We start from the raw sequence: 23526 nt of genomic DNA on the forward strand, positions 1-23526 counted from the left end.
GTCGTGTCTTCGAAGAAAATGCGTTAGCCGATATATCAGTGTGTCGATTGACTCTTGATAAAGCTGCCTGCCATCTTAGCGAGTCATCGAAACGCATCTTTCTCGAAAACACGAGCTCATACCCAAAAGCCTAGATCCTAGATTTATTTCCTGTTGGCACGAATTCTAATTCTTGTGCGTTAATTTACAGTAAACGAAATACGCGTTAATCAAAAGTATTCATAATTGAATGAAAAATCGTACATGTTAGTTGAAAATATTTAGCGAGAAACGCAGGAAATTACCTGGCTCTTCTTTTTCGCCGGGGCAAATATCTCTAGCGCATATAACCTCGAGTTCGAGCGTTCCCTTGCTTAGGCAGAAACCCAGTTTCACCTCGCCATTTTGACCTCCTAAAATCCATGAAAAATTCACACAATTGATCCAAAGTTTCTCACGAGGGAACCTTCTTCGATAAATTCATTGTTTCTCCTTTCCGTGACAAATTTTGTATTGAAACATTGATACGATTAGTACACGAAGAAAAGAGAAATGAAAGATTATTTCGAAAATCGAGCTGAAATTCTCGACATCTGTATTTAGTAAATAGTCAAATTATTTACCAGCTATCATCTTGAATCCCTTTGGTGGCACCTGTCCGCGACCCAGCTTTGCGTCAACGCCATTTTCGTTTCTCATCGGCTGACTAAATGTAAAAGAGAACAGAAAAGCAAAGAGAGATTAATATTCCGTGAAATCGAACAAAAGCTATGCGAGTGTACGTTAGGGTAGGTCTAAAAAATATGAGAATAAAGTACTAGAGTACTAGCAAGCTAAAAGCTAGGGAACTAACAGACTAACACTAAAAAGTGAAGTCCACTTTACAATTTCATCGTTTTTATCGTTTGTGCTAGATGTTAGAGAAAGAGGGGAGGGGGGGGGGGTAAGAGTGTGCATCTGTAAAGTAAATAGCATTAGATTACTTAACTATGTAGTATAGTATAATAAAGTATTTATGTTGCATTTTCGTGTCATTTATGACGATCGTCAATTTTGAAAATCATACTATTAAATTCACGTTGCTGGTTTAACGACTGCTTTATGACATTTTTTCATGCTCGAAGAACTTTTTATGGAAATACCACAATTATGTAGCTTTAAAATCGTTGAAGTAAATGACGATATTTTCCCTTTTCTTTTAATAACACAAATAAGCTGAATAACTCATTGAGCAGTTAATTAATATACATTCTGCAGTGAAAAGTAATATATTATTATAGGAATAATTAAAATCATTTTAAAGAATTGCTTAGTTTAAAACTGAGATACTGTATTAATTTACGTGAGAAATTACAATTTTCAATCTGTTATCATACAATTAATAATACAAATATGAAAATAATTTGGAACAATGCATAATTATCATAATACCACGTTACTGACATTAATTATGATTTATAATGTAGCAAGAACTTTTACCCTGTTAGAAGAATTTATAACTCTGTAATAAGAATTTAATTTGAAACCTTTAGAGAATTAAACAAAGGTTATCCCAGTTAATATTATAGCATGGAGATAATAATTTCAGTTCGTTCGATATTTGTGAAATGAGAGAAAACGAAACCGTGGTAGCAACTTTTAATATTTGCATTCAAATTGTTCGAAAATTAGAATCAAATTATTATAAGAAAATACTGGATTTTGTTTTAACCTGGCTGAGATTGTATTATTTATAGAAAGAAACAGATTTATTAGATATTTATTTCCAGGAAGTATTTAAAAATATAACAAATATATTTAGAAAGTGATACAGAAAAATTACTGCCACTAGATCTCGAGTAATTTTTTATACAAATTCCAACTATCTTCCGCTCCACTAAAGAAACAGATACAGTTAAACGGAGGTCATAGTTTTTAGTTATATATTTCTTATAGTCAGCGATACTTACCTCCACTTTTCTTCCTCTTCTGATTCACTGTTGCGATCGTAAAACCTCTCCGGAATATTCATGACGCTGTCTTTGCGCTCACCCCGCCCTGCGAGTTAGAGAAAAATATTTCCTTTCTGTGACCTGTGTATTTCGCGATTGCCCGCCCAGCAACCTGCATGTCGTGTGATTTACTTTTCCGGGTGTAACACGTTGATCTTCTTTCCTTTTTCTTTTTTGTTCCCTTGCTATTTTTCAAAGGAGAGAAAGAGTTATTTCTATCGTTTGCATCTCTTTTCTCATGGCCGTGCGCAATACCACGCAGATTGCCGGACAGTCGTTGCTCGAAATCCATTTTATGCATACTGGATCTGGCTGTCTACTCGGGGGGTTCATACTTTTCCAACAAAGCCTTACGTTTCACAATCAACGAAGCACCCAAATTATATCAAGTATCCTCGAAATGGTAAAGCATATTTCTAACTGTGCGCACTTATATCTTGTTTGTGACATGTAGAGTAAAGAATGGGATTGAAATGTCGAGTAATTACAGAGTGCTTATCAAGTATTTATAGAGTTGGTTCAACTTTTAAACGAATACGCAACTCTTACAGGAGATGCTACTTTTCGAGATAATAAAATGTTGTCGAACGAAAGTCGAGGCTTTCGTTAATTACACGGAGCAACTGGGGATAAATGGCTATTAATATTTCCATACGACTTGCTAATTTTCTACGTATAAAAATAGTACGGTTCAAAGTTATCTGTAATCCTTAAAAAGTAACGTTATTACCTCATACACATGAATGAGAGGAAAATTTGGAAAAAATTCGAAGATTATAAGTTGTGCCACTATAGTTGTAAATGAGTGGTGTGCAGGGTAGATGATGTAAGGATTCTAAATTTGCCACATCAGCATCTACGTACATCCATAGATAATAATCGATAAGAATAATGCATCTAATGGTATTACGTTTTATCGGTGAAAAATAAGGTAGATCTGTTTTAAATTACTAGTGTACTATTAAAAGAAGGTATAAGAAGAAAGCATCGAGAGATAAATTCAAGATTAGGACGACAAACCACAATGAAGCCTACTTACGGTTTTCTTAGCTACGTGTTGCAAAACTCTAGCTAAGAATGGAACAGGTACGTCAATTGTAGCTATTTCTTGAACATCTACGGAATTATCGTTATTACAAAGTTGGCATTGCTATCACGAATTACTAACTACCGTGTCTATCGGGCCTACTAATTCTACGCGAGGATATATTCAGGTACAATATTTTAGAATGATGATAGGAGACACGTAAGACACTTATGCAGTCAGTCTTTCGATCCAGTAACATTAATCATATAATATCGTCTTCTATGTAATAAAAATCGGAGATTTTGTTCGTGAAGTATTAATTTTTTCACGTTGAACTTGTATCTTTCAATTACGTTCACGATTAAATAAACTTTGAGAACTAAATTAAAGCAGTTAGTTTTCCAATCCAGCAACATTAATCATATAGAATGAATTAATAAATTTATTCGCGAAATATCAACTGTCTCAGATTAAAGTTACTGTATCTTCTAATACTTTTCGTCGTTAAATGAACTTTGAGAACTAATAGATTCCATTATTTTGTGCAAATATTATATATTAAATATTTATTATTCTCTCTGTTGTGTGCAACGTATATAGCAGATTATTATTAGTTTCCGAAGGAATGCTAAATGACGCGCATGAATTTTTTTATTAAATTTTATCGTTTTTCGTTCCTATTTAAATGTTACACAAGTATCGATGTTTAATTGTTAGCGTTCAGTAACAGTAGCGTCTCGCTAGATATCTGACAAACATGTCAGAAATCTGTCATCAAGCATGTTTGGTACGAATACCGATAGTCTGGTTGGAATCTATTGGAAGATTATGGTAGGATTGAAATTAATAGGTCAATTTGTGGCATGTTTGATGATCAAAGTAGTAAGCTACAGACGTATCTCTTTGCATTATCATCTAATTCAAAGAATTTAATTTATAATGGGAATTTCCTGTACTTCATTAGCGAAGAAATTAAACTATACGAAATGGTTGGAAAATATTTTACACTTTTATATAAAGTTTTATATAGAAATTGAAATTTTTATAAAATGATACATTATCGTTATGACGTCGTTTCTTTCGCGGCATGTAAATAATACCAACATTTATTTCGCACGAACTCTTATATCGCATCCTTTTCCTTACTATATGGAATCAAGTAGTATAGGTCGATCATTAGTGGAACACAAACGAGTAGCAGCTGTCGTCACCTAGCGTTCTACTATCATTTAAATGTATTACTTTCCGCTTTATTTTCTTCTACATATTTTTCACGTCCAACGAGAACAGATTTTCTTCATAAAATTCTTATGAATATTCACGAACATATTTTCGCAACAAACAAATTTCCGTTCTCAAAGTGCATTCAAAAACATATCGAAGATCAGTTTTCCTTACCATGGTTGTAGACATAGCAACGAGTGGTTAGCGATCAACTTAACTATCGCTAATATTACAATACTAAGCGAGCATTTAAAATCTAAATATTAAAGCGCTACTGCGAGCAGGCAGAGGATCGGCGTAATAAAAGTAAAAAAAATGAACAGGGGTAGAATTACATACTACGCAATTTACGAGTTTCCTACAAATATACCTTGACAAAAAATTTATTGAATGCAGGGTGCCTTTAGATATTGGAGCACACTTACATTTAAGACAACGTTTCGAGCAAAACACAATAATCCGTGGGAACATTTGAAGCAGTCCCATTCTCATTTCTTTCTCAACGTTTTCGTTATAATAGGACCTTCCCCGTTGAGAGGCAATATTCAAACAATGTAAAAGTAACAATGGAAAAAGATAAAATACGTTGCCTCCTTAAACTTTCCTTCCGAGTATAAGTTATAAAAAGAACATCGATTACGATCTTTCACGGTCTTAAAAAAAGGAAGAAAAAACAGAAAGAAAAGACACGTCTATTATTACAGTTAAAGAAAAGTAGGAAGAGATAAACGTAGAACGAAATAGGAGAAGAAAAGGGAACAAGGACGTTAAAATATAACAGAGAATGGGAAATAACGTTTGCGTTTAGCCGGAATAGGCAAACAGATAAAGAAACGGATAGGCAAGGCAAACGTGTCGGCAAATAGGCAGAGAGTGGAACGAAAAAGGGAAGGAATAGAAAGATGGATAGAACGAGACTAGTGGAAAATAGAATGGAATAGAATAGAGAGAGAGAGAGAGAGAGAGAAAGAGAGAGAGAGAAAGCGAGAAAATGTATCTTACCGGAAGCCCGTGACGGTGGTCCACAGTGTCCTGTGGTTATTTATCGAGGTGGTATGGAGTGCGGCAGTGGGAAGGAGGCCGAGTTACCGGTCCTCGGAGATACAGGCTCGCACTGCCACACAGTAACCGTTGGGACTACGCACGCTGTTGTCGTTGATCGATGATGTTGTGGTTGGTCGGTCGATCGAGCCCACGATTCGTCGTCGATCGGGGTGTCGGGATGGTGACGATGGCCGATGGCGTTTCGACCGAGCGAACCGAGCATTTTGATCGACCGTGTACGCATGTCAGAGATTGCCGGACGGTGCCGACCGAGAAAGGAGATCAAGAAAATGAACAAAGAGAGAAAATTGACAGAGCACACGCGCGGCGTTCTTCGTCAGCGGATCATGAGAGAAGACGAACACTCAGTATATAGTGGAGAACACGATCAGCGCATAGCTTTTGGCACTTGGCGTTTGATGGTTTCAACGTAAACGAGGAACCAGGCCTGATGAGGTGTGGTATACAGGTTTTAGATTGTTACTTTTTGTTTGTTTGTTTGTTTGTTTGTTTTTGAACATGTCGAGAAAACTCACAAAGAGTGACGTGCAAAGGCACACATATGAAGGAACATCGGGAGCTAGAGCGGGAGAGAAGAAACCAAGGCGTGATCGATCGCGTTCATCGATCGATCCTTCTCCTCTCCTCCATCCGCTTTCGACCTCCTCCGTTCGTAAATTCCTTTTCAACTTTGCTCAAGTTAGCCTTTTTTTTGCCAATCACTTTGTTTCTCGGCCTTGTCGGATGATATTAGGTCGTTGGTGTCTCAGGCTGGCACAGGCGGAACGAGTACTCAGCGACAGGCAACAGCGGCGCAACAGCGATCGCACAGAGATGAGCATAGAGCACAGATCATTGCGACGAATGAACTTTTGGAAATGCCAGCTTCTCCAATGAATAGATAGACAGACAGACAGAGGTAGGATGACGCGATTTAGCACTGTCCGAACGCGAAACATCCGGCTCGTTCTAGCCGATCGCACTTTCCATATTGTTAGCGAGTGACTCGCTTGTTCCGAACGATTAATCCCTTTCGAAGCTCGGTTAACTTTGAATTATCGCAAAACACGACAGAATTATCTTTGGCTCGAGTGAATCGACGTCCAAGTTTTCATTCTTCCAAATTACATCGGTATGTACGTATATATATATATGTATATATGTACACACACACACATAGATATATACATATACATGGAAGAAAGTTTTCTCATTTTTCGGATCATGTTATGGTACGTATAGCTGATTATCACGATATCGATGCCGCGTTAACAACAAAACGATCAAGTAATAAATATCTGTATAATTTGTAACCAAGTTTACGCCAAACGCAATTAAAATTTCTGTCATGTGTGTCGAACAAAATAAAGATGAATTGCGTTTAAAACAAATCATAAGAGACCTCTGACACCAATTTCCGCTGATATTGTTCGATGATCTATAGTCAATGAAAGCACTGAATCGTCATGGGTATGTGTTTCAAATTAAGAGAACCGGGGAAAATAAATAGCGAAACGTTCTATACAGGCTAAATCATTATACTGGTCCTTTCAGATAGTTACCGTTACAATAGACGTTAATGCTTCAGAAATCTTTATAATTTTTTGTACTATCGATGCGTCAAAGAACGCAAGGCTCCCTTCCAGGCCGATCCGTTTCCGGCTCGATTAATTTTATCTTGCTACCATACGAACGAGAAGAACGGGGGCTAACTTGGACGAAAAAATTGTTAGGATACTTGTTCGCTCGGTCAAATCGCGCGATATCGATGGGACGTGATTACACGAAGGCACACGGAAAGGAGAAAGTAGAGAAACAAATAGACGTGTGAAGTAAAACGAGTGAGAGGGAGGAAGAAACATGATATATCGCACAGAAAACACATATAAGTGTAAGATAATAAAGGCTTGTGAATGATATATGGAAAAATGCACAAAAATGTACACATACGATACGGACTTACACATATATTTATATATGTACAATAATAATTTTCATCGAAACTATCACTCTTATGTTCTTTTGCGCAGAGAACAAGAAATTTGGTTTTCAGTCAATAGACAAGTTGGTTTGGTTGAAAAGCGTAGGAAATTTAGAATTTCGTTAGAAATCTCATTCTCAGAAATTTATCTTCTCTAACTTGCTATCGATAGTTTAACATGTGATCCTATATCCTAAGAGATTTATTTTTACCTACTTTTTATCGATATTCTACGATACAGTACTATTCTCAACTTTATAGATAATATAATAATATTTCAACTGCACCTACGTACACGCACTGAAAGACAAGTTTCTCAGAGATATTTTCTACCCACAGCTCGAAATCTTGTCTTACCACGTAACAAGAAGAAACAGACGCAGTCGCAGCTTTTATGTTCCAATAATCAATCGTCTCTAACGAAACGCGGCTTCCACGTAGCAGAAATCGTATCGAATTGAATGAGATCGGATTAAATCGAATGATGGCGCCCGATAATCATTCTAGCCCGTCTAATTCAGTTTACCTTGCCTCTACACTCTACACGGATACATGTACGTCCGTGCACATACATTTATTCGCATGCGTACGATACGCACGGCGCCGGCCGACGTGGAAGATTCGATCTGCTGATCGGCTGGTGGACGAGGATGGATCGAGCCGACCGACGATCCAACGATCGAGAACGGTGGTGGTGAGAAAATAAGAGAGACAAAGACGAAAGAATATAGAAATAAATCGACGAGCGGGTGAAAGACAGTCAAACAGATATAGACAGACGGACAGACAGGCAAACAATCGCATGGATGAATGAACGAACTGACGGACGGACGAACGAATGGTTAGGCGAAATGATGGCCAAAAGAGAAGCAACGTATCCATACTCACGGCTCTCGCGCCTTTTGTCTCCTGTGAGACTCATCGTCCTGCCAAGCTCTCTCTTGGCCGCTTTCAATGATCGTAGACCTTCTAGAATTTCTTCGGGATCCCTCATCGGCCTGGTGAACGAGCTCCGTCGTCGATCCCGATTGTAGTGCACTATATTCGGCATATCGGCTTCTCCCATACTTCCGCCTGGAAAATCGAATGTCACATTTTGTAAATTCATTGAAGATTTTATAGAAGCGAACTCCGATTTTTGGAAAATTTTAGAGAATCAGTGACATAGCACAATATGAATATCATTGTTAGATGACTGATATTTATGCGGGTTCATATTTGGATAAAATGTATAATTTGGTTAAATTCGTGTTAGGGAGTAACCTAAACACGAGGAACTTCTTTCTGGCAGAATAGTATTACTTAATGGAGGATATTTAGTTTATACAGAATCGGTAAGTAAGTTGAAATACATCTCCGTAGATATTTCAAATGTTTGATAAAAGAATATTAATCATTCAGAATATTTTACTGTTTTTTAATACATAATATTAAACATTAGGTAGACTTTTTCTAATCTGTTGAAGCAATATTATTTTACGTAATATTTCAATGTATAAAATCAAGCACTGAAAATCATTTTATGTTAACAAGATTCATAGTTAATAATGCTTTGAAAATACTCGTAGTTCATGAAAGTACTTGAAAGACCGACATCGAAAATTAGTTATAAAATTAGTTTAGCTTGTAAGCTTCCGTGCACTTTGAAGTAAGTATTCAGAAATTGAGTAGATCGAAACGAATTAGCGAAGTCCAAGGATAATTATGAAATCGTAGACACTGTAAATACAATTTTCTCGTTCGAGAACAAGGACATCAACGAAGAGAAGTGCCATGGATGACCTAAAATTTCTACGACGATATCTCGTCTTGTTGGAAGTTTGATTTTCAACCCTGACCCAGTTTTTATAACATATAATGCCGAAGTCAAACAAGCTTGATTCGGTCTGATCTAGATCCAACAGGTTTGTTATTCTGTTTGTTATTCTCTTCTCAAGGGGTGTTTAGCGAATAAAACATTATTTGTATTATCGTGAAATTTTTAAAAAGAAACGACAGTATCTAGAACGTTAGTATCTTTGAAGCATGATGGAATTCTTATTAAATAAATTAGAAATAAGTATCTTATGAATTATTCAATTATTTATAATTGCTACGATTGAACAGAAGTACATACTTTAAAAAAATTGCACGTTATACAAATTCATAAGGACTTTTCATTCAATAGGGACTTTTGTTCTTCACAATATTCTTTGTAAATTGAATAGTCACAATTTTGTAATGCGAAAATCTTCTTTGATATAATAAAATAGCATGCGAATTTTAAATTTACTGGAAACTCCTCCACCTTTCTGAACTTTGAGATGTAGTCCGGTGACATTTTATTTCACTTTCTATATTTTATGGATGTAGCGAGAACTTTCGATACAGAAATAAAAAGATTGAAACGCCAACGAATATTCAGTGAAATACTGAGAACTGGGAAATAATGGTCTCTTGTTCAGCCTTTAGATTACAATGTATGTTCTCACATTTATATTTGACTTTTTCCAGATATCGACGTTTCCATTATCTACTTGCGTTTCACACATATTTGTTTCCTGATAGCGTTCCACTGTTCATAAGAATGAATATTGTACAATACAGAAATTACAAGAATTTATTCAATGCATTTATTGTTATTTATAATTTTGCAATTTCATGGAGAAACATGGCAATGTATACGTAATAACAGTATTTAAAAATCTTATAAACATGTTCTTTGTAACTTAAGTTACGCTTATAACAGATGTCACATAACTGTGAAATTTATAACTTCTTTGCCATATTTATACATTCCCTTTAATCGATTGATTTACAAATATTATGTCCATTCGTGGAATCAGGTAGTTGGCGCGGTAGTTGATTAAAAATCACATAGTACATGTAAAGCTTTTGAAGCCTATAGAGGTAGAAGCCTTATTTATAGATCCGAGAAATAATTTAAATTACAAATTAAACGCGATGCAAACGTTCTGCTTACTAGATGAATACTTAGAGTTTTAGAAATTCTCAAAAATAGCTCCACACGTCTGTGTCATAATCTTAGGCAACTGAATAGATTAGGAACACGCTAGGACCGAACATACGCTAAAACTGCAAAAAAATCGATACAAATAAAAAACCGAATCCAATTCGATATACAGAACCGTAAAAATTGAACAACAGTTTGTTACAATTTTCTGAATTCGTATAACATGATCTGTTTGTTGATTTTTATATGTGCCATATTAGCGAATACTTGCAATTTTGCTTATGAATTATATGCTTCAACAGCAGTCTTATCACGTAAAACATTTTGGACCTGTACGGTTAGGCTATTGGAACTTATGTATGTACAGACATAAAAGAACCAATGAACGTGCACTTACGTTTACTGTCGGTGCCGCCTTGGCTTTGGAAACTGCTTCTTCGGCTGCCGGGCAACGATCTACTGTAATCTCTGTTAAGTTCGTACGGTTCGACTTCTAGCTGTTCTGATTGGCTGGAACCTCTTCTAGAATTTGCATGCCAAGCGTGATCCGGGTGAAGGTAACCGAGCTCCGGACTTCCGCTGTCGCTTTGTGTATCGTCACTGTAGCTTCTTTCGCGCAGTTCCGTCTTTCGCAGTAACCTTTGGGCAATTTCCATTGAAAGAGAGCCACGGGGCGAACAGTACGGCGATTTGCTTGCGCGAAGGCCGCGAGGATCTTCTAGCCGATACCTGCAAACGATTCCATTTCGTTCGTGAGTTGTCTCATAGATTGTTCTTATGTACGGTATGAAGCTTAAATTACTGCAATTTTAGAAGATACGAGAAAGTAGCGCGCTGTTTTTTTATGCTAAAATATTGCTAAAATGCTTAATACGGTGTTTTGGACATCATTCGTACGCTGTGCGTTTTTGAACATTTCTTTTCCTTTATATGCATAAACATTCGGAATGAAAATTACATTATCTGTTATACGAGTTACCAGATATTAAATCGTACTCGTAGTTTATTTAACAGGAATATTTTCTAAGATGCAACGATGAAACTCGCGAATGTAAAACAATAAAAATGAAACGAACGAGTTATATAATTACAGATGGCTTTAAATTGCAACTAATATATGTCGCGGAGGAGGTAACCGTATCTTTTATTTCTCGTGAAAAATACTTACCAAACAGCTCTATCGTTTTCGAGAGCTCGCTGTAAATCAACGCTGCATTCGCCGAGAAAAACGTTATCGCCATCGGGACAGAAATCCCAGAGAGTTACTTCGATTGCTCGCTTCATCAAACTTTCTCCATCGACTCCGGAGAAGAGCAATGTTGCATTCCAAATTGGCTTTTGACTTGGCTCCGCGACCGCGGTTTTCAAAGTAATTTGATCAGCACTGAAATGTATATGTAATACCGAGCCATTGATATCGCGGTCGAATATACCAAGAAACGAATTTACAATAGAAAAAATACGCAAGAAAGCACGGAACTATTTGATTATTTCGAAAAGAGAACGAAACAATTAAGCTAAGGAAGTATGGAATATTGCCCGCATTCACTCCACATCATCCGACTTCCATTTATTTAGATCGTTACAGAATCATTTGAATGGAAAAAGGTTCAAAGCCTATGAAGGAGTTCGAGATTATTTCTCGTTGAGGTAACAAAGCCTCGGTTAACAAGAGATTGAGAAGCTTATGAAACGTTAGCAAATAATAATAGAGATCGTTACAACCGAGATTGTACAGACTGGAAATTTACTGATATAGTGTATCATCCTGTAAACATAATACAGAAATAGCTTCTGTAAATACGTAGCTAAATATACGAATATGCTTGGTAGTTCATTTATTATTTAGATAAAATTACTCGCTTCCTTACAGCGTTATCTTTTACGAATGACAACTAATAAGATAAAGCGCAAAGTAATCGTTCAGAAAGTCGTGCAAAAGATTGTTCACCAAGATTTTAGTAGACTGATATACTATTTAGCAAAAACGTAGTATCAACAGTGTACAGAGTTTTTGTAAACGCGTGATTAAAGTAAGTACGTAGCTGAAAACGTACATAGTTGCAATAGTGGCAAATGATCCAGTTAACCTTCGTCTGATTAAAAACCCTATTTCTACTAGTTATTATTTATAAGATAAACAAGTCTATAGTAGATTTCGTTCGTAATTATTGTGCCAATGAAAGTTCATTATGTCTTCTCAAATAAACTCTCACCAAATTGGGACTAGAACCAATTTAGCATAGGCTTCCGGTAGTGTACCGTATCCCGTGTCTTCTCTGGGGCACAAGTCGTCTGCCATGAAAACAGAAACGATCAACTCCTTGCGATCCGCTTCGTAGGAAACTTGAATCTGTACCCGGCCCGTCACTTGCTTCTCTTTCGCGATTTGTTCCTAAAATAGAGGAGAGGAAGATGTAGATCCGCCGCTTCTAACGACGACGATCAATAAGGCTAATGGCGAGTCTACGAATGAACAAAGACGCGATCTCCGTTTCCGTGAAATCGAAATCGTAGACCCGATATCATGACAATCGGATCAGCTTCGCAGAGCATAAGAAAGACTAGTCGAAAGATCGAACGTCTATGTTACACGCGTATCTCCTACGTGAAAATTAGAAAGCGGATTCATTCTCTCATGCAGAAGCGACTTGTGAAGAAATAGTTGTGAGTAAGGCAAAAACGAACAGGAGCGAGCAAACTATGTGTGTGATGCACATAGTACAGATTGTTGTGAAGATCGTGTGAAGATTATAATTGCGCGAGAGCCGCGTTTATGTTTAACAACTATAGCTACGAGAGCACGGTAGCATGATATCAGTGATGAACAACATACATAGTCGCTACATTTTTCTGTAAAATAATTTTCATTATCTTTTATTTACTTTGCTGCATTTTATAGATAAGAGATGAAAATATTTGTTACATGCAGTGATTAATTCTGTCGTTAAATGCTTCGTTATATATAGAAATGTATTCAGGGTAAGAAGAATTTTTTTCTAATAAGAAAGAAATTTTTATATGATACGCGGAGGACAATTTTAGATATTTCTAGTTTCTTAAGTGGAATTGCTATTAAATTGATGCCCGAGTTTAAAGCCTGCGGTTATCTGAAAAATAGTAACTAGAAGTAATTCTGCAAATACAAAGAAAAATTATGAAAAATGAAACGTTTCACAATAAGTTTTCTGTACGAACTTTGTAACAGACGTTTCTAGGTTGAGATAGATTCACAGGTGGTCACTGGGGTGGCTTTTCGTAGCGGCAAAGTTAATATGTGCAAATGGAATTCGAGAATAGGGTGAAACGTATAAAATAAAAGAAAACTGTCCGCTGTGAAACTTATTTTGTATGCATTTTCTACATTGAAAAACATATTTCCTCGCAGTATCTGTCTGTATCTTTTTCTGACTTTTTTGGATATAAAAATTACATTGGATTGTACAAAGCTGAAACACTTAAAAAAGACATAGCAATTCCATTTAAAATTCATTGTACTTTGTATCCTCGCCAATTCTGTGTCAATAATATTATAATCACAAAAATTAACATTTTTTTAAAAATTATGTTAGAATTTCAACGATATTACCATTTTTCTACACATTCTACTCAAACTTACGATTTAATCTCAAAATTTAATCAATGTTCTTAATTCTACCAAGGCATGCAACATGCTAAATCACAAAGATATCCTGAATACATCCATGAAAACGTTTCAAAAGTGTTTTTGAAAAATATTTTCGTCAGACATTTTACCATTGAAAATACAAACTTTGCTCCTTGTTCTCGTATAATCCAAGCTACGATATAGCGAGATTGTAAATTATTGCACGATAAGCGATATTGATTGGTGTCACGGCTACACCGGTGTCGCTTTTTTATCTTCCAGAAAATCTCTGAAATTTTCGTTCCAATAATCGAAACAGCCGTAACTCTCACTACGCCATGTCATAGCCCGAATTATAATTATTTAAACTCGTCGTATCCCGTTCTAATTTTAAGTAGCAAGAGAACTATTATTCAGGAATTATTCAACATCCAATTAAACGATCATTGTGCATCACTGATCTGTACGATACAGCCAAGAAAAAGGTTCGTTTCCTTCGATCGCAACAAATGGACGTCAGTTCGCATTTCCTGATTTCCCGCTCCTCTTCCGATCCATTGGTCGTTGACGAATTCCTCTTCGTTCTTATCGTCTCATCTCGTTCCTACCGTTTCCTTCTCTCAATTTTCTTGTATCTTGTGAATAAGGCAACGTTGATTTGGATTCTTTGCCTTCTCTTCCCGCACGTACCGTTTTCCCGGACTGTACGTCTGCTTTTTACGTCTATTTAACGCGTTCAATGAACTACGCAAGCGAGGTGTGCGTGTGGTCGCGGCACTTTTTCGGCCTTAAAGTTTCCATTGACGTGCAGTCGACGCTCGAGCGGGACACAGAGTAGCGCAAACGCAACGAACGGAAGCGAAAAAATGATCGGCCGTCAAAGGACAGTTCTGTGAAATTTCGATGAAATTTTGCTTACTCGGAAAATTTTACGGTTTTTTCATCGCTTGATTTTTTCGTCGCGATTCAATTTTCGTGCCTCTTCCCGGTCGTCTTTTTTAACAACCAACGCGTTCAAAGGTTACGCAAAAACGGCGACGAACGATACCGTGATCGTAAGCACGTATTTTCACGCTTATTTTACATTCGATTTGGCGAACACCTTTAAAGCCGAAGCAGAGTCGCGAGAGAAGCGTTGGTGTTGTATGTGCAAGGCTACGATCCTTCTCGCATACGCTTTCCCTTGTTATCGTCGTTAAACATGCGTTTCGAAACTACAAAAGGTTACGGAAATTGAGACGTTCAATGTAGTTTTTCTAGTTACGTTGAAATATCTAAGAAGACATTGCGAAGCTTTGCATTCTATTTCCAATTATTTTTCACTTGTCAATTAAAATAGAAATAAAAGATGTTTTCGTATCATCAGAAAGAATTCTTCAGGCTGATTATACTTCTGAATATAAATTGAATTTTAAAATAACCAATACATTCTGAGGTATTCTAATCGACTAACTTGAAATTTTAAACGCGGTGCCAATGTCGTAGATTTCTTGCGTTACCAACATTTTCATAGTAATTGTAAATTGGATATTATAACATTTTAACGATCGTTTCAACGTATCATTAAATATTAAGTAATAAAATATCATTGAACGATAAAAATGTAATAACAACAATAACGTTAGATATACAAAATTATCCAGATCCGTCATCGTTTCAGTTGGTGTTCAAGCTGGCAAAGTTCATAGGTCTATTTAGAATTCATTGCCTGATGTAAATTCAATAAAATCCGTTAAATTTAACCTGGCATTCAATTCATTTATTTGTCAGCTAATTCAGTCTGCACTGATAATTGAGTCCAGTCTAGTGGATTAATTAATTACGTGTTGTGTGACGTCTGGTTTCAAGGTGTCTATTTATTTCTATTAATGTATGCGACCAACTTAGAACAGGCTATTTATACATTTCACTTGAATGTTCGCGTCTGTAATACAAAGTAAGATTTTTATAAGTAATTTAACATATATCTACTAATATCATTTGTTGTCACAGCTGTTTTGCAGATAATATAACTATTCTTCGATCTTTACTCTTTCTAATAATAAGCTTAATTAATTACATAAAAATTTCGTAACAAAATTTATGAAATTGCCCCCAAGTAAATGAAGTGATATCGTTTCTTTTTTGTTTTTTCTATTTTATAAAAAGTTCTTTTATCATGCTCTTTAGATTCCAGCTGAAGCTGCTATTAATCGAAAAAATATTACTCCCTCCTCATCCTCGTTTCATACAAAGTAAACAAGATGAAAGTGTTGGCAACTTATAATCTGCTTCCTAGAAAATCGTTCGATATTCCGCGAGGGTAATCAATCGATCAACGTTATAGCACATGTGCTCCGATAGCACTTCGCGCGTTAAACGTATCATGATGGATTTTGCGAGAAGTTTGATTCAGAGACGCGATTCTTTCCGAAATCGAGTGGCATTCTTTCGATTTTCTCATTTCGTTGGACATTTCCAACCGATTAGAGATTGCAGGGAAAGCGTAAGCCAAACGCCCGCGATTTCGTGCTCGTTTTATTTCCTCCGAACGAGTCAAGGGCTGCGGAGAATTTTCAAAAAAGTCCCTTTAGCACCGGCCGATCGATAAGAAAGTTTCGGACGTTTGGCGCACATATACATAGTTTAGCACGAATTTACTGATCGTGTAAAACTGTGCGCTTAAAAACAAAAACAAAAATCGGTACGTGGGTAGGTAGATGTACAAACAGCCAGATAGACGAACAGGTAGAGACAGAGAGCGAGACAGAGAAGAAACACAGAGAGAGAGAGAGAGAGAGAAATGGGGGAGTGATAGAGAGAGAGAGAGAGAGAGAGAGAGACGAGAAAGGAACGTAGAGCGAAAATAAAAAAGAACAGGGGGTGGAAGAGAAGAATGAAGATTAAACCCTTCGTTTCGTATGTGATATTTGAAATATAATAGAATGAAAGTTTGTAATAAGTAGAATATGTAATATAAATCTACTAGATATATATATTAAAAAAGAAATTTCGTTAATTTAGAAAATTCTGACTACAGATTTTAAAATAATTTACGCATCCATCGAGAGAGAATAGATTTCTTCGTTATACTAGGACATCCGATACGTAATGTCGTTTTAAATATCCAAGTATTAAATATGATAGAACAACGATAATACGATATATTATCACTTAGAGTATGTCGAAGGGCGACAATCTCCTAAAGGACATTATTTGTAAAAACTATCTGTTATTTTATAGATCACTTTGTAATTCCCTTTTCAAGAATTTGTTGTCTTTACGACTAAACAAATTATTTAATATCGATCTTGAACGATCCGTGTTCCTAAACCTTCCTGTTATTTAGAAAATTGTACGCTCAACAAATGGATAATCTGTTTTTACCGGATTAGGAGAATATATTAAATATGTTATTAATTCTAAAAGATATTTAATTTCTTCTATGCTTTCCAATTACTTTTAACGAATGAACACGTTGCTATGAAAAGAAATTTCTTCGAAGTTCGCTAAATCCAGTGGTTTACCCACCAAAGCTGCCTGCAATCCGTCTAATTGTTAAATTACGATCATAATGATTTCACTTTGATTCGAAGGTTGATTATAAATCATCAAACGTATATCATAACAGTGGAATATTTTTATTAAAATTTTCTCACGTGGCAGTAACAAGAAGTAGCACTGTATGTCAGAATAGAGATGATAGTCATTGTCTTTTACGGCTACGATTATTACAAAGAATTTATTTTACACCCTTTGTTACTATCCGATCTAGAAATGGGTGATTTTACTGCCAATTTCGAGGAACAAGTACAAACATACACGCGTTCGAGATGGTTCCCTACCGAAAGTCCGCTGCAGAATCCATTTTTCTATTTCTGATGGTTTTCCGATACACTTTAGGTGATTTGCGCGCGACGCTATCGACGAAATTTAATGTTTTTGCTATTTCTTACGTGGTTGAACATTTTGAACTAATCATTTTTATTTTTCGTTATTAAATAGAACGACTAGATCTTGCTTTGCCATAAAATTCAAAATTATCTGGAAAATTTGTCCTTTAAAATTTCCTCGCTTTTTATCCTGCTCTGTATAAATTTGAAAAACGCTTTTGCAGAGGCCACAGACGTATCGTCTTGCAAGGTAATAAAAGATCTCGCTTAAATATGTATGATATGCATATTTAATCTCTTTCCTGCGTTAGAAAAATGACCTGAATGCTTTAAACGCTTGATTTAACACGAAGAATGTTTGTTCTTACCGAGCTTTAATTTCAAATTTCCCAAACACACAGCATATTCATTGAACCGGAATAAGAAACGACATTACTTATACGAATGGCCTAATATCAAGGAAGAATTAAAAAATATAGCGACATACAATCTGAGAATTTGAATATCATTAAAACGGAATTTAATCTTGTGCTTTCTATAGATACCAAGAATTCCTTTCATTTACAGCCGTATCGCTATGTGCCTTTGGTGCTCAAACTGTTACTTTAACGTGAAATCTTACATCGAATTAGCTATGCTAATCACGTTCTCATGCTTCTTCCATTCGTTGTCCTTTAGTCTCGTGAAACGAAGGAACAGGACAGCAAACGGAAGAAAAGAAATTAACGTAACACAGGAGGCTCGAAGGGAAATGTTCGAAAGAAACTATAAGAACTGATCGCTGCTAAACGACGAAGTAGCCATACCTAAACGACAGTACGAAACAAAATAGATAATGTAAAAGGAAAAGAAGGAACGCAAGGGACGAGCCGCAAAAGAAAATGAACGCTAATATAACAACTAGAGTCGTGCCAGTTGGGAGAGAGTAGCATGGAGGGCCAATATGCTAAGTTTGTTTCAACATGGACAACTTACATTTCCTTTTCTTTTCTCTTTCGTCAGCGGGTCTATTTCTCTTTTAGTCTCTTTTTCGTAGCCATACAATTTCTTTAAGAGAAGGGGTCAGGGAAAGCGGCGAAACATGGGAAGAACGGCAGAAACAGTTATGGGCTATACACAATGAAACTTTCGGGCTCACAGAGAAACAATAAGTGGACGAATGTCGATGTGGTGAAGAGACGTCGCCGGAAATAAACGTGAGACGTAGTAACAGAATTTAGAGGTACAAAGAAACAGATGCCTCGTGCAGCTTCGTAGAGCCGTATAGAATAGTACAAAACACAGAATCTTGTGTGTAAAAAGGGAGCAACAGGGAAGTTCACAGGTGAAAAGAAAAGCAAAGTGAAAGAGAGGATGGCGAAGAAAGGCGCGCGCACGCACACGCGCATCCGCTCTAACCATTCACGTCTCCACTCGCATGATATGCACGTGCGTCCGTATCCTGGTACACGTGTATATAAGTATCTCTGATCGGTTCTACCACCGTACATTTACGTTATTTACGTATCTTTGCATATTTTTCCTCTCTCTGTCACGTGTGTCCTGTGTTCGTACACGTTCACACGTATATGTACACCACCGACGAAAAGTTTGCAAGCATCAGCGTTTTTCAGGAATTTTTATATCCCTTCGTCGTCGTATAAATAGCACGATGTTTAACAAAATAGTTGAACATATTGGAAAGTTTAGTTTCGCGAATAACTGTTCTCATCGATATTTATAAATTCTTGCCAGCCATACAATACAATTGTAGAAAATTGTGAGATAAATCTATAGTCTATAACAATTACATTTTTATATAGAAAGACTTAAACGAATATTTTTATGTCTATCGCGACGTTAAACTGACTTCTCACTTAAAAACTACGTACCTATCGTACAAGACCAGAAATTACCATCGCCATCATAGATGCGTCGTCCGTTCCTCATCATTTGAGCGTTACATCGCTGCGAAACTTTCCGTCGGTAGTACACGTCCAACGAAAAATCCAAGAAAGGAAAAAAAGAACGAGCGAAGAAAAAGATCGAGCGCCTCCACGCGTGACTGCAGCTCGAACTTTCGCGTAAGAATTTCTCTCCTATGTATCTTCGTTTCTCTTTTGAGTTTATTTTCAGCTTTATTTCTTCTCTTCTATTGTTTATTCTCTGAGTTTATTTCTATCTTTACATCCGGTTACACAGATTCGCGTGAATTATTAAATTCTTCAGGTTCCTCGCGTCGAGGACGTGCAACTGCATTGTTCTCGCCCGCTTGCAACGATCAACTACCAGCTAATTAGGAGTAAATGTTTATTGTTCGTGGACAGCGAAAGATATTCGGAAACGTGTGTCCATGTGCCTATGTGTGCGTATCCGTGTGTATGTATTTCTGTATGTTTGTGTGTGAGCTTCGACGGGAGCGTGGTCAATACGTCAGTCGAGAACTCGGATCGAGACGGAATATCGAGCAATTCGACGGAATATCGTGGGACGAAAGCGGAAGAAAGGAGAAGAACGGTGACGACGCAACTCGCCCCAACTGACACTCTCGTGTTCCGTTCTCTTTTCGTAGTCGGACGGTAACGCGCGACTAAAGGGATCTTTTCGGTGCTTCGAGCGGGGACGACTCACTCTCTCTCTCTCTTTCTTGCCACGAAAAGGCAGACGGGGAAAGCGGTGCTGTAACGTTCGTTCTCTCTCGCGAAGCTTCCAGGAGATATCGAGGTTTGCTTAGGGTATATTCCGCTCTGTATTTTCCGCAGCGGACCGCATACGCTCGACGACATACACTTTCCGTCTGACTTTTCTCTTCGTCAGTCGCATATGAACTAAACGATCCTCGAGCGGTATGCGGCCGAAAAGCGCAAGTTTAGTGTGAAGATTCGCGTCTCCTTCATGTTCTAGTTTATGAACGCGGTGCTCGCTTTTCTCTACTCTCTACTACGGTTACACATAAAACCGGTGCACAGACGCACACATTTCTTAGCGTTTATCTAGACCGATTGTCGTGCGCTCCTCAGAACAGCGTCAATTCATCGTGTAAAGCAGCGAACGAAGCAACCTTATATGGTCAAAGGGAAGCGACGCTACAACGAACGCGATTACGCCGAAAGCATCTGCGTGTATATAGCTTCCTCCAACGATAAGAACGAAAACATTGATCGTTACGGAGGAAAAAGGACTGTCGTAACGATACGCTTCGTCGCTCCAAATTTCAAAGCCAACGTACACAACCGTACAAATGCCGGTCCAAAGAAGTTTCGTTGCAGGTAACTCAGCCACCGTGGTACTTCCTCCATTGCATTCGGAGAAATTCCACGGGAACGTTATTGTTTTACTATTGCATCTTTCTAAACGTTCTAGATTTGGTATATAATAGCGCATAACAGTTAAACGTTCATTTCATATCGTTTCCATTGTTCCATTATTTATATCGAATGGTACCTTCGCTTTAAACTGTGTCCACCCGAAGCGGATTTCCTTCAAAGTACATACGAGTACTTGAATTTATGCTAAAACGAGCAAACGTAACGAATGTGGCTCGAAAACCAATTACATACGTACGTTCATTTGAGCATAACTTACTGAACTCCATAATTACGATCCTTTAATGTATTCGGCATTAACTTTCTATTTCTACGTGAAAATATCACCAGCTACAGAGAATAACTCGATATTTTTTTGTTTGAAATATTAAATATCCATATCTATAATATTTCTTTTAACTTTCTACATTTACTGTATACTTCTACTTAAAACGATCTCCACCCGCAAATCATGAAACGAAACTGACGTCATTTCGATTGCTACTCCGAACGGATTCACGCTCATCAAATAGTTTATTACGAAATCCTTTCGTTAAATGGAAATAACGTGGTTACGCGTATAAATCATCGCCGAACTAAATATAAAATTTCATCCCATTCAGCCAGGCAGACTTCAATTGACGTCAGAGAGTGAACGCGCCTCCTGGATGGCCGACGTCAATTCCATAAGTGTTCGAATGAAGCGAAACCGTCGTTAACTGACGTTAGCCATCCCGAAGGGATGTATTTGTACTAAAATCAGTAACCTGAAGCACGCGAATTCAAACGTTTCCAGTGCTTCACGAATAAAACGCAAATAGCGCAAATATCGATAAAAAAAACATTCGAAAACAAATTTCTCTGATATAACTATGAGCGCACGTATGCCACACGTGCACTCGAAAAATTGTCCCTTTATATATTTAAAATTATGGAAGTATACAATTTAAAAGCATAAAAGTCATCGAGGTTTTATATTTTTTAATTATTTTAAAACATATAATCTATCGTGTTTGAAACGTGCTTCCTGTATTTTCCAATTGTAGTAAAACATTTTACTTAACAGAAGTTAATATAGATAATATAGGAAGAATAATTACCAGATTTAACTTCTTGATTTTGACATTTTGATTTTAACTTCTTGACTCAGCGGTTCTGACGTCATAGCTGACGAACGTGTTTATCTTAACATTAATTGTGAGTTGCGTTTCATGTCATTTCTTGATAAATTCGTAAACTTTTTGCAACGTAGGGCTAGTGTGCGATATTTTCAAAATATATAGACATTTTCGCACTCTGACTAGAAATAATTTCAAGATTTCGATTAAATTAACGTAATTGTATACCATAAACGAAGTAATTAATGCCACGTTAACTGAATACCTCCTACGCAACGTAGTAGCCTTGTATAACGTAATTGTAAATATGCAATGTGATATTAACATGATACGTATATATAACTTGTAGCAGAGTATCCTGTATTATTCGGATACACTTTCTTAATTGAGTTTCGTTACATGATATCTTGTTATGTCCAATAGAATCCCATTGGCGCGAGTTACCTACAACCTTTGTTTTCTGCTTTGAAACCTTAATTGTTACAGCCGTATACAACTTTGGCCAACTATGAAATTTCGAGCTTATAATATGCAGTAATATGTTAACATCAGAAAGTAAGATTCTAAGATGCAGTATCTTGCAAACTCCTTCTGATATACGTAATTACAATAATTCTTACGAGAAACACCGAGACACGAAAGCGATACCTACAATAATTAGAAGAAGAATCCTCTATTGATTTGGTCCTGTGTCGTATTTACTTGTAATATTACATCAAACTGGAAAAGTATATTTTGCCTTTCGAAACTTTAACTAGGATTCCGGTTAATCTCTTTCATTACAGAGTATCTCTACGAATTAAAAGTTCAATGTGAAATTTACAAATTCCTTTTCCGTTTTCAACCGTACCTCTTAAGTTTATATTCTTTTGGAAGCCAGTTGAAAGTTTAACAGAAATAAAACGGGATTTCTACCGTTTGTTTTTCTTTCGCGCTACGAATACATACATCTTTTAAACTTAATTTCCGTGCGATCGATGAAAGACGAAGCTCCTATCTCTCGACAACGAAGAATATTTGCACAAAGAATCCCAGGAATTCGTCGACTTATTAAATACGCGAACAACCAAGTACCTAGATCGCATTTTTCCCTTTGCCATCGATCTGCCTTTCCTATAATAGATCCGTAATATCCTCGGCGTTCCCCGACCGAATTACCAAACCAGATGCTTTCCGCTTCAGCGATAACGAAACACGGAATCCATCAGCTCTTCGTTCAAGAGCAACGCGATATTAATCGTTTCGTTTCTTTCATTGAAAGCAACGAACCGGACGAAAGTTAAGAAGAAGGCGAAAACATATATAAGATTACGCGACTAATCGATAAAATAAATTACTTGCCTGCTCAAACGAAGGTTACAGTTTAAAACTCTCTCGTAACTTCAACTTAACAACGATCTTATTTATATACGACGTTCACCTATTGTCAGAAACCCTGTATAATTA

General features: G+C 36.8%; 1 protein-coding gene across 1 annotated transcript in view; it reads right to left on the reverse strand.

The window, feature by feature from the left end:
* Fife (regulating synaptic membrane exocytosis protein fife) overlaps positions 1–23526 on the reverse strand; it is a 150521-nt gene that overhangs the window by 8715 nt on the left and 118280 nt on the right. The window contains exons 16-22 of the mRNA XM_033338614.2: positions 12416–12594; positions 11368–11583; positions 10597–10928; positions 8135–8320; positions 1929–2016; positions 603–685; positions 285–392 (exon numbers count right to left, since the gene is read on the reverse strand). Coding sequence (XP_033194505.1) covers positions 285–392; positions 603–685; positions 1929–2016; positions 8135–8320; positions 10597–10928; positions 11368–11583; positions 12416–12594 — 1192 coding nt within the window. The remainder of the gene's footprint in view (positions 1–284; positions 393–602; positions 686–1928; positions 2017–8134; positions 8321–10596; positions 10929–11367; positions 11584–12415; positions 12595–23526) is intronic.

The sequence above is a fragment of the Bombus vancouverensis genome, chromosome 7 (genome assembly GCF_051014615.1).
Source record: "Bombus vancouverensis nearcticus chromosome 7, iyBomVanc1_principal, whole genome shotgun sequence".
In the NCBI taxonomy this organism is placed as follows: Eukaryota; Metazoa; Arthropoda; class Insecta; order Hymenoptera; family Apidae; genus Bombus; species Bombus vancouverensis.